Raw genomic sequence first — 12,416 nt, 5'->3', positions numbered from 1 at the left:
ATAATGACCACTAGCTCCATCCATGTTAATGCAAAGGGCAAAGGATATGATCTCATTCTTCTTAATGGCTGCATAATGCTCCATGGTTTATATGTACCACATTTTCTTTTTTTTTTTTTAACCTTTCTTTGAGGTTTAGGAGTACATATGATACATATGAAGGTTTGTTACATAGGTAAACATATATCATGGGGGTTTGTTTTACATATTATTTCATTACCTAAGTACTAAGCCAAGTATAGTTATTTTTTCTGCTCCTCTCCCACTTCCCATTCTCCCCCCTCAAGTAGACATCAGTGTGTATCATTTCCTTCTTTGCATTTGTAAGTTCTAATCATTTAGCTCCCACTTATAAGTGAGAACATGTGGTATTTGGTTTTCAGCTCCTGTGTTAGTTTGCTAAGGATAATAGTTTCCAGCTCCATCCATGTTCCTACAAAAGACATGATCTTGTTCTTTTTAATGGCTGCATAGTATTCCATGGTATATATTTATCACATTTTTTTATCCAGTCTACTGTTGACGGACATTTAGGTTGATTCCACGTCTTCGCTATTGTGAAGACTGCTGCAATGAAAATATGCATGTGTCTTTATGACAGAAAGACTTAGATAATTTTGAGTGTATATTCAAAAATAAGTTCATTGGGTCAAAAGATAATTCTAAGTTCTTTGAGAAATTTCCACACTGCTTTCCACAATGGCTGAACTAATTTATGCTATCTCAGCAGAGTATAAAGCATTCCCTTTTCTCTGTAACCTTGCCAGCATTTTTTATTTTTTGACTTTTTAATAATGGCCATTCTGACTGGGGTGAGATGGTATTTCACTGTAGTTTTGATTTGCATTTCTCTAATAATTAGTGATGTTGAGCATTTTTTTCATATGCTTTTTGGCCACATGTATGTCCTCTCTTGAAAAGTGTCTGTTCATGCCTTTTGCCCACTTTTTCACAGGGTTGTTTGTTTTTTGGCTCACAAAAGAGCTAACCAGGAAGGTGAAAGATCTCTACAATGAGAATTACAAAACATTTCTCAAAGAAATCAGAGATGACACAACAAAATGGAAAATGATTCCATGATCACAGATAGGAAGAATCAATATTATTAAAATGGCCATACTGTCCTAAGCAATTTTAAGATTCAATGCTATTCCTACTGAACTACCAATGATATTCTTCACAGAACTAGAAAATACCATTTTAAAGTTCATATGGAACAACAAAAAAAAAATAGTCTAAATAGCCAAGGCATTCTTTTTTTTTTTTTTTTTTTTTGAGACGGAGTTTCACTCTTTTTACCCAGGCTGGAGTGCAATGGTGCGATCTCGGCTCACTGCAACCTCTGCCTCCTGGGTTCAGGCAATTCTCCTGCCTCAGCCTCCTGAGTAGCTGGGATTACAGGCATGCACCACCATGCCCAGCTAATTTTTTGTATTTTTAGTAGAGACAGGGTTTCACCATGTTGACGAGGATGGTCTCGATCTCTTGACCTTGTGATCCACCCACCTCGGCCTCCCAAAGTGCTGGGAGCCAAGGCATTCTTAAGCAAAATGAACAAAGCTGGAGGCAGCACCTGACTTCAAACCATGCTACAGTAACCAAAACAGCATGGTACTGGAATAAAAACAGACACATAGAGCAAAGGAACAGAATAGAAAGCCCAGAAGTAATACAACACACCAATAACCATGTGATCGTCAGCAAAGCTGACAAAAACAAGCAATGGGAAAAAGATTCCCTGTTCAATAAATGGTGCTGGGCTAATTGGCTAGCCATATGTAGAAGAATGAAACTGGACCCCTTCCTCAAACTATATACAAAAATCAACTCAAGATGGAGTAAAGAAGACTTAAATGTAAAACCTAAAACTCTAGAAATCCTGGGGATAACCTAAGAAATACCATTCTGGACATAGAATCTAGCAAAGGTTTCATGACAAAGACACTAAAGGCAATTGCAACAAAAAAAAAAATTGACAAATGGGCCCTAATTAAACTAAAGAGCTTTTGCAGAGCAAAAGAAACTATCAAGAGAGTAAATAACCTACAGAGTGGGAGAAAATATTTGCAAACTATGCATCTGACAAAGGTCTAATATACAGAATCTATAAGGAACTTAAATAAATCAATTACATTTCTATTTGATCTATTAAATTTCATCAGTTCTAATATGTATTATTTTCCTACATCTCTGCAATTATTATTAGTATATTTTTTCTTGGTATATATAAAATAATACATAGCTTACAATCAATGGCATCCTAAATGTCATACAATGAAATCATTTCACCAACTTGTTAACTTGAGAAGAGCTTTTTTTTTTCTGGAAAAATTTTAACATCTTTAATTCAATTCAGAGTAAGTCATTGATTACAAAAGACTGACCATATAAAAGATATTGTCCCTGACTCCAACAAGAAATACTGATGTCACAGTTTCAGAGTGTCTTTCTGAGCACTAGTCTGGATTATCAATAGTTAATATAATAACAAAGACATCTAAAAACATAAAACATCTCACACATTAGAAGCCGTAGTTCACAAGAGGTTATAACCTAAGCTGGAATAGCTATAGCTGTACTATGGCAAATGCCTACAATTGCTTTGTGAGTTACAGTGGAGGGAGAATTAAGAGCATTTCTCACGGAAAATGCATTATTAGCAAGTGTAATTTTACAGATGCATGAACTGTTCCCTTGTTAGGTTGGCACTTAACAATTTTCACAGAAAACTCCTGCAGAAAACCATGGTACCTGTATATGCTTATTATAGCTTTTTTATTTTCAGAGAGATGAAAAAATCTTTTCAAACTGTTTTCTCATAATTTCTCTCTTTAAAACTCCTTCCCCTAGGTTAAAAGAGTTTGGTCTCTTTTAGTCAATGCTGAGAAATTATTTCCTTCTGTCATTTATTTCTTTGAAAAAAAAACATAAAAGAAAGAACAATGAATACATAATTTCAATCTCAATATGAGTGTTATATAAAGAGGCCTGGGCATAAAAGAAGGCAACTCCATTTAATTCTTTCCTTAGGCAAAAGTGTAGAAGAGTTAAAAGTTCTGTCCCTCAGAATTTCATTTTTCTTGCCATTACTTTCCATTCTGTGCCATTATCTTCTCTTTCATATCTTCTTTGTTTTCCCATCTAGTTACCTTTCTTCTATCTTCTCTTTATCCAAAATTCATTTCAGTAAATGTTTAAAACATCTGCTTATTTTATATAAATCCTTCACTTACTAATTGGATATAAAGATAAACAGTATTGAAGAATTGATTTCAAATTTTGAGTGCATTAATCCGTAATTATGTAAATTTAGGCCAATTAGAGCTTTTAACTACTATTTCCATATCCGAAAAATACAGGCAATCCAACCTGTCACACAGACCTATGGTAATATTTAAAGGACTTTTAAGAAATGTGAAATATCATATGAATATTAATATTACAATTCTGATTATAGTTCTCATCCTTTGTGAAAAGTTGAAAACTTCTAGAAATAACCACAAACCCATACATAGAGCATACTGCTACTCGACTGTATAGGTATTACATTGAATATCAACCTAAATACACCCTGCTAAATTCACCAGAATTATCTTGGAAGGAAACCCAACTTTGAGCTATTAATACCCATTAACACAAATTTATAAATACATTAAGTAGCTATCTCCTGGCAGGAGATTTTGAAAAACTGGGTAGCTTTAGTAAATTATTGATGAGAATCTTTGTTCTGGGAATATTTAGAGTATGGAACATGGCTGAGTAGGACGAGAAGAGAATGGGGAGGATGAAGCTATCAACAGGCAGAAGCCAGCATGCTGGGTTCTGAAAAATATACAAAAAGGGGCAGGATTCCTAATGATTAGGATTAGCAGTGCCTCCATTTGGAACTTCAAAAATTAGAGTAAGTCTGGAATTCAGATTTCCCAAAGGTGAAAATATGAGTGTTGGAATGTTTACAATAATGATTTCTCTTTATATGTTTCCATGAGTCAAAGTTTGAGTAAAGTCACTTCAAAATATAATTATGGCCTCTGAAAAACCTTGCTAGAGCCTTTGCTGTTAACTTTTCCCCTTCAGAGGGTACCCTGATGCTACATTTGCCCTACTCAAGCAACCTGAATTAGGAGATATGAAAGACTTCCATTCTGGACATATTGTAGCCTATGTATCCTGAAATTCTTCTGATACCAGACTCCTAGACATAATATATAATTTATTATAAATGTTCTGTGACTAACATGCTAAGGTCACAAGAAAATAAACTCTCCAGTGGTTTAAAATTGAAGGAGCTGGAAAACAGGGTACCTGCACAGAGAATGTTGGCTTCTTCCCTTAACCTAGATGCCCTTCTTTTCAGATACACGTCAATCAAGAATCAAGATGTTGGGCTTTGATAAAGTAAGAGCTAGGACTGAGGTTCTATATAAATTCTGTGCTACATCTTTAATAGAAGGGTAGACTTGTGTCTTAGTCTATTTGGGCTACTGTAATAAAATGCCATAAACTAGGTAGCTTACGAACATCAGAAATTTATTGCTCACAGTTCTGGAGGTTGAGAATTACAAGATCAAGGCACCACAGATTTGGCATCTGGTGAGGGTCCATTGACTGGTTTATAAACAGTACCTTCTTACTGACTGGTAGAAGAAGCAAGGTGTCTCTCTCAGGACTCTTTTATAAAGGCACTAATCTCTAAATGAGGGATTCATGATCTAGTCACCTTCTGATGTCTCCACCTCCTGATAATATCACATTGATGATTAAGTTTCAACATATGAATTGGGGGAAGGAGGGCAGAAACCTTCAGACCATAGTAACTAGAAAATAACTGGTCTGCCAGAAAAGGTTCAGAACAAGGAAACATCTACATCAGCCTGGGCTTTGACAGAGGCAAAAACTAAAAAAGAAACCTCAACCCCTTGAGTGTGAGTGTATGTGTGTGCACGCATGTGTGTTTTGTTGTTGTTTGTTTATTTTTTGAGATGGAGTCTCACTCTGTCGCCAGGCTAGAGTGCAGTGGCACAATCTCAGCTCACTGCAAGCTCTGCCTCCTGGGTTCAAGCGATTCTCCTGACTCAGCCTCCCAAGTAGCTGGGACTACAGGTCTATGCCACCATGCCCAGCTTATTTTTGAATTTTTAGTAGAGACAAAGTTTCACCATGTTGGGCAGGATGTTCTTGATCTCCTGACCTCGTGATCTGCCTGCCTTGGCCTTTCAAAGTGCTGGGATTACAGATGTGAGCCACTGCACCCAGCCTGCTTACACATTTTTTTAAATTATAACTAAAACATTGGCAACAAACAAGATGTGATCTTACATTTTTTGGGATAAAAAAAGAGTGGAAAATTAAATCAATTAAATTCAAAACCCAATCATTAAATGGAAGATAAGAAATACCCAAAGACAGAAATAATGAAAAGAGAAATGGGAAAAAAAAACCCCAACAACCTAGACTGCACAAAGAATAAACAAGGAAAAGGGATGCTGAGAACTTATTTGTTTACTAACAGTTCAAGGAGAAAAGAATAGAAAAAAAAGAGGGGAAGCAATCAAAGAAGAGACATGGCTAAGAATTTTCAGAATTGATGAACTACACCAATTATCAGACTGAATAAAAAGCAACTAGAACAAAAGAAAGGTTACATTGAAACATATTGTTGCAAAACTTTAGAATATCAAGGCAAAACATAAGGTCTAGAGAACATCTGACAGATTATAAACAAGAATTTCATTGACTGTAGATTTTTCAACAGAAGCAACAGCAATCCATATGAATATGACTGAAAGAAAGCTAAAATAAATTTTTTATGATACACATAGATAAAATGTTCGAGATGATGAATGAAGCAAAGGCATTTTTTTGACAGAAGAGCAGACTCCTAGTCATTCTCTTCTTCCTTACTGATGGAACCTCAGTTTTATTTGGAGTGACAATGTACTTGGATAAAAAAAAACTGCACGTACAGTCTCCCTTGAAACTAGGGTGGCTACTGATACAGTTTTGGCCACTGAGGCAAAAGATGAGACACAGGAAAGGTTTCTGAGAATGCTGGGAATCTCTGATGTCTCTGATCCCTGTTACAAACCCTTTCTTCTCCCTTCCCTCTCTTTTCTTCTGATGCCCACTGGGGCACGATATAGCTTAAGTTGCAACAGACATCTTAGATTTTGAGACAAAGGCTGAGGGAATCGTAGAAACCTTGCCCTATAAGTACTTACCTCTGCATGTTGTTATATGAGGAAAACACCATATCAGTCCATTATAATAACTTAAAACAATTCTATTTGTTACAGACTGCAGAAGAAAACTTGATTAACAGAAATACGATTGTGTATAGAAAACCAAGTGACTCTACAGTCACAGTTGCAGAAATAATAAATGTTCATCAATATATTAACATAATAGACAAAAATCAATTATATGTCTATATCTCAACAACAGAAAATGTATTTTTTAAAGTATAATTTATACTAGGAACACAAAATACAGGGTTTATAGAAATAACTCTTATAAAAGATGCATAGGATATTTATAGAGAAAATTATAAAATTATTGAAAGGAATTTACAAGTTCTAAGTAAATAGAGAGCTAAACTAAATTTGTGGATGGGAAGACTCAATTACACATAGAAATTTTCTTCATCAATCATTCTATTCTTCCCAAATTAATTATGTATGCATTAAAAGTAATTTCAGTAAAAATTATGACAGAATTGTGTGAGAGAGACACTGGTCAAGTTACTTCTAAAATTCATAAAGAAGAGCAAAAAGCCAGGAATAGCATGACAATTTTGAAGAACAACGTTTCAGGACTCAACACATTTCAATATTTACTATAAAGCTGTGGTAATAAAGGCAGTATGGCTTCAGTACAGGAAGAAGCAGGTAAGCTAGGGGAACAAAACAGATCCAAGAAATATACCCATACATATGAACACCTGTGCTACACTGAGAATCACTGGAGAAAGGATAACAAATGATGTTAGAACAATCAGTTATCTTATATCATACACAAAAATCAATTTCGGGTGAAAGAAAAGGCCCATACATGAAATATAAAACTTAAATGAGAGTATCTTTATGACCATAGTGAATAGAAAGATGACTTACACAAAAATTACAAATCTGATCAATTTTGACTACATTTAACTCAGTAACCTCTGTTCACATAAAAACACCATAAACAAACTGAAAAGCCAAAGTACAGCCAGGAAAAAGACAGTCTTCGGAACTTCTAAGAATTAACATCCCAATGGAAAAATAGGCAAAAGAAAGTAGCAATTCACAGAAGAAACCAGCATGAATAACTACAAAGAGATGCTTATCCTTATCAGCAGAGACCCTAAAAACATATCATTTACACTCATCAGGCTGGGAAAAAATGATTAACTTTGGTAACAACAAAACTGTTGATATAGAACAGGGGAACTTTTATGTACTCCTCAGCTGAGTGCACGTTGGTGCAACCACTGTGCAGAGCAATATGGTGCATCTCATACAGGTGAAGATGTGATGGTCTATGACATAGCTATTTTACTCCCAACTGTATATATCCCAGAGCAACTCTTGTACAAGATACAAGTCAAAGAATATTCATAGCATATTGCTATGAAATAAAAGACTGTACATATAAGTAACTTCAGTAATATTTGAAAAGTATCATTCCTGGTTGATCAGCACCTAGGTTATCATTCAAATGATTTTTCTTTAACATTAGAATGGCATGTGAAATATTGCAAAATGGTAACAGATAAATCCAACTACTTTTAGAATGTCTGGCATCATGTACTTAGAGTGGGTGTAGACTGGTAGAGATCAAGCCATGAGGTCACACGTGAGGACCTTGACAAGTTTCTTCACAAGGACTTGCTTACTCCCATTAACCCAAGAAGTGAACTGCCCCCAACTAAGTGTCTGCATCTTCTTCCTCTTTCTGCAAGCCCACCTTCACCCTGTCCCTTTGTAGCCATGACTGACAAAATGACCCCGACCTCAGGGCTCTGCGTTCACAGACGACAGCACTGAGGAAAGCAGGGACCCTCTCTGAATGAAATATACCCACTTTTCTTCAAGTCAACATGATACCACATTTACTTTTATTAACTTTTAACAAGGCAATATTACCTATCAGAAGACCCCATGAATTTGCACTTTTACAACAGGTAACTGATTAACTGATGAAGCACTTTGTGTTTCAACTGTATTGCTTTGCATATTCCATTAAGTTTATTTTATTTTTATTTTTTTATGATGTTGGAGAAAAAATAATTACTTCAAAAGTCAAAGTGATGTGTAACTATATAAATAAGTAATGGTATATTGCATGTAGGCAGGATCAAAAGTTATCTCAGGAAGGTTAGAGCCCTGCCCTCATCATGCTGAAGGCCCTCTTACCAGAGAAAACCTTACACAGAATTAGGATGTGTGCTATGATTTGACCCTATCCCCACCCAAACCTCATGGTGAATTGTAATTTCTAATGTTGGTGGAGGAACCTGGGGGGAGGTGACTGAATCATGGGGGCGAGCTTCCCTCTTGTTCTCCTGGTAGTGAATGACTTCTCATAAGATCTGATGGTTTAAAGTATGTGGCACCTCCTCCATCATTCTCATTCTCTCTTACTGCCATGTGAAGAAGGTGCCTGCTTCCCTTTCATTTTCCACCATGATTTTAAGTTTCCTGAGGCCTCCTGGTCATGCTTCCTGATAAGCCTGCATAACTGTGAGTCAGGTAAACCTCTTTTCTTCATAAACTACCCAGTCTCAGGTAGTTCTTTACAGCAATATGAGAAAATGGACTAATACAATGTGTATGTTACTGTGGGAAATACAGGATCAAAGGATATTCTAAAGATCCAAGAATTGCTGGGCGCGAGTGTGGTGGCTCACGCCTGTAATGCCAGCACTTTGGGAGGCCAAGGTGGGTGGATCACGAGGTCAAGAGATCGAGACCATCCTGGTCAACATGGTGAAACCCCATCTCTACTAAAAATACAAAAAATTAGCTGGGCATGGTGACATGTGCCTGTAATCCCACCTACTCAGGAGGCTGAGGCAGGAGAATTGCCTGAACCCAGGAGGCAGAGGTTGCGGTGAGCCGAGATCGCGCCATTACACTCCAACCTGGGTAACAAGAGCGAAACTCCATCTAAAAAAAAAAAAAAAAAAAAAAAGATCCAAGAATCATGTCTAATGTATGACTCTTTTTAATTACTGTAGGAAAAAGGAAGCTGGGGCAGCTGCCCCTAGTGCCAATGTTCCTCTTTACTTCGCTTAGTGCTCTTCATGGTGCCAGCCCTGAAAAGTATGATCGCTCCAAGATCCAGCAGGAAGTTCACCACTGTCTAGATTGGGTGCCCTTGGAAGTAATGAGAACTATAAAAAATAAAACAGTTGTTTTGGGCCAGAATGTTTTCAAAAAAGCTTCCAATAAGAGCTCATGTCAGTTTCAGCTAAACAGCTTCAAAGCCTGTCATAAATTTCTGTGCACTGGAGGAGATGTAGTCTCGCAGTCCTTTCAAATTCTGATGAGCTCTCTAGACGTGTGTTTCAAAATATTTCTAGTTTTTCCTAATTGTTCCTGCAGTGGCTCATAGAAAGGTCTTTTTCAAGTCTTTTTGTTTCAAAATATTTATTTCTTGGAAATGGATTTATTTTCTTGTCATCATCTAAATGCTTTACCTGTTAGACAAGAATGACATAGTTCCATATTTTACTTGGACAACCTTAATGGTATTGGTCAATCAGGAGATGATCCCTTTGATGTTCAATCAGAGCTCTTTGATTAAATTACTGCTATTCTTACAAAGACTAGAGTTGATTGATTTCACAATGACTGATGGTTCTTTTTGGAATCAGCAATTATTTCATGAACAGGAGCCCCTTATTTTTAATATTTTAAAATCAAATCGTTTTAGTACTACTAGGACCTAACATAGTTCACAATCACTAAAAAACATTTTAAAATTTAGTAAGAGCAACAAATCTTATGTCAGAGATTTGACTAGAAAAAAGAACTTGCTGCTTCTCTAGAAAAGTAAAATAGGTTTTTCAAATACACAAAATCATGAAGAAGGTGGGGCAAATAGTTCTTTGTTATGACACCAAAAGTATGATCCATAATAGAAAAAACAGACTTCATTAACGTTTATTAATTTAGTTAATTAAATTTCAGAAAAAAGTTTTTGCAAGTCACACACCTGGATAAAGGCCTTGTATCTACAATATATAAAGGACTCTTACAACTCAATGTAAAAATAGCCAGATAAAATATGGGTAAAAGATCTGAACAGACATGTCTCCAATGATGATACATAAATGTTCCCTAAGCACAAGGAAAGATGCTTGACATAATTAGTCATCAGAGAAATGGAAATCAAAACCCCAATGAGATGCCACCTTCACATGCTCTAGGACGGCTATAAGACAGAAAACAGACAATAACAAGTATGAGAATGTGGAGAAACTGGAACACTCTTATTTATACTGCACATAGAAATGTAAAATGATTCAGGCACACTGGAAGGTAGTCTGGCAGTTCCTCAATAGGTTAAACATAGAGCTATCATATGACCCAGCAATTCCTCCTAGGTGTAGACCATAGAGACATTAAAAAAAAAAAAAAAAAAAGAAAAGAAAAGAAAGAAAAAGAGAAAAAAGAAAAAAGAAAAGAAAAGAAATCATTCATTCCTTTATGGAAAGGTTCTACTTACTGAGGTTCCACTTCAGGCCTGTGGTTTTAACCTGAGTACAAGGCTGTCCAACAGGAATAAGGCCACACCAATCACCCTCCATTCCAGTGTCTACATGCAGTCTGTGCTTTCCCTGAAGGAGATAAGAAATGATCATTAAGAAGGAGAAGAGAGAAGGGATGTTAAATGTGCACTGAACACCTCACAGGATACACCTATGACCTTCACATGGCTTATCATACTTAATCCTCACAAAAATGTTTGCAATATGTGAATAATTCTAGAACTTTCACCTGTTTAAATCCTAACAACAGTTTTACAAAGTATCTTATATCTTATTGTTAATTATGTTTCACATATGAAAAAACTGAAGCTTGCAGAGATTAACATAGGACCACACATATAAAGATCCCTGCCTATACCTGCCAATTCCAGAGACCAAACTCACCGCAATGGGACTGTGGGATTGAAACCTATCCTAAATGAAAGGTGCCACACAAAGAGAAACACATAAAGAGAGCTGCTTCTAACACCCATTACAATGCATTCTTTTTTTTTTTTTTTAAGATGGAATCTCACTGTTGCCCAGACTGGAATGCAATGCCACGATCTAAGCTCACTGCAACCTCTGACTCCAGGGTTCAAGCAATTCTGCCGCAGCCTCCTGAGTAGCTGGGACTACAAGTATGCACCACCAAACCCAGCTAATTTTTGTATTTTTAGTAGAGATGAGGTTTCACCATGTTGGATAGGCTGGTCTTGAACTCCTGGCCTCAGGTGATCTACCTGCTCTGGCCTCCCAAAGTGCTAGGATTACAGACGTGAGCCACCACATCCAACCTTGCTTTTTTTTTTCTAAAAAGTTTTTATTTTTTTTTCAGTTAAGAGCTGCCTTTATTCGTTGTATAGCATTTCCCCCAGTTGATTTATATTGAATAGCTTGCCACACAAATTTGAGATTTGTTTTTTCCTACCATTCTTTATTATATAAATAATTCTCTCAGAAGACGAGATATACTAAACATAATACAAATGACCATCCCTAGATTCCAAACATAGCATACTTTTACAAATGCTCAAAGAGGTAACAAAACCTTCTTTCTAATAGAAGGAGTTGATGGGGCCAGGCATGGTGGCTTACGCCTAGAAACCCAGCACTTTGGGAGGCGAATGGATCACCTGAGGTCAGGAGTTCAAGACCAGCCTGGAAAACATGGTAAAACCCTGTTGGGCCGGGCACGGTGGCTCACGCCTGTAATCCCAACACTTTGGGAGGCCGAGGCGAGTAGATCACGAGGTCAAGAGATTGAGACCATTCTGGTCAACATGGTGAAACCCCGTCTCTACTAAAAATACAAAAAATTAGCTGGGCACGGTGGCGTGTGCCTGTAATCCCAGCTACTCAGGAGGCTGAGGCAGGAGAATTGCCTGAACCCAGGAGGCGGAGGTTGCGGTGAGCTGAGATCGCGCCATTGCACTCCAGCCTGGGTAACAAGAGCAAAACTCCCATCTCAAAAAAAAAAAACCAAAAAACCCTGTCTCTACAAAAATTAGCTAGGCATGATGGCGGGTGCCTGTAATTCCAGCTATTCAGGAGGCTGGGGCAGAGTAATTCCTTGAAACCAGGAGGCGGAGGTTACTGTGAGCTGAGATCATGCCATTGCCCTTCAGCCTAGGCAACAGAGTAAGACTCCATCTCAAAAAAAAAGAGTTGATGAGACAGA

At 37.0% G+C, this 12,416-nt stretch overlaps 1 protein-coding gene across 17 annotated transcripts in view; it reads right to left on the bottom strand.

Annotated features, from left to right (window-relative positions):
- Nucleotides 1–12,416, bottom strand: part of TPK1 (thiamin pyrophosphokinase 1) — a 398,562-nt gene that overhangs the window by 94,515 nt on the left and 291,631 nt on the right. For 16 of the 17 annotated variants that reach the window (XM_054237592.2, XM_054237593.2, XM_054237598.2 and 13 more), the window contains one exon: nt 10,714–10,825. In XM_054237592.2, the coding sequence (XP_054093567.1) occupies nt 10,714–10,825 (112 nt within the window). Of the gene's footprint in view, nt 1–50; nt 10,420–10,713; nt 10,826–12,416 lie in introns of those variants that run through there. The other variant, XM_054237597.2, reaches the window with a different exon arrangement.

The sequence above is a fragment of the Callithrix jacchus genome, chromosome 11, assembly GCF_049354715.1.
Source record: "Callithrix jacchus isolate 240 chromosome 11, calJac240_pri, whole genome shotgun sequence".
NCBI classification, from domain to species: domain Eukaryota; kingdom Metazoa; phylum Chordata; class Mammalia; order Primates; family Cebidae; genus Callithrix; species Callithrix jacchus.
The sequence above is the reverse complement of the archived record's forward strand: the minus strand, read 5'-3'. Positions and strand labels throughout refer to the sequence as shown.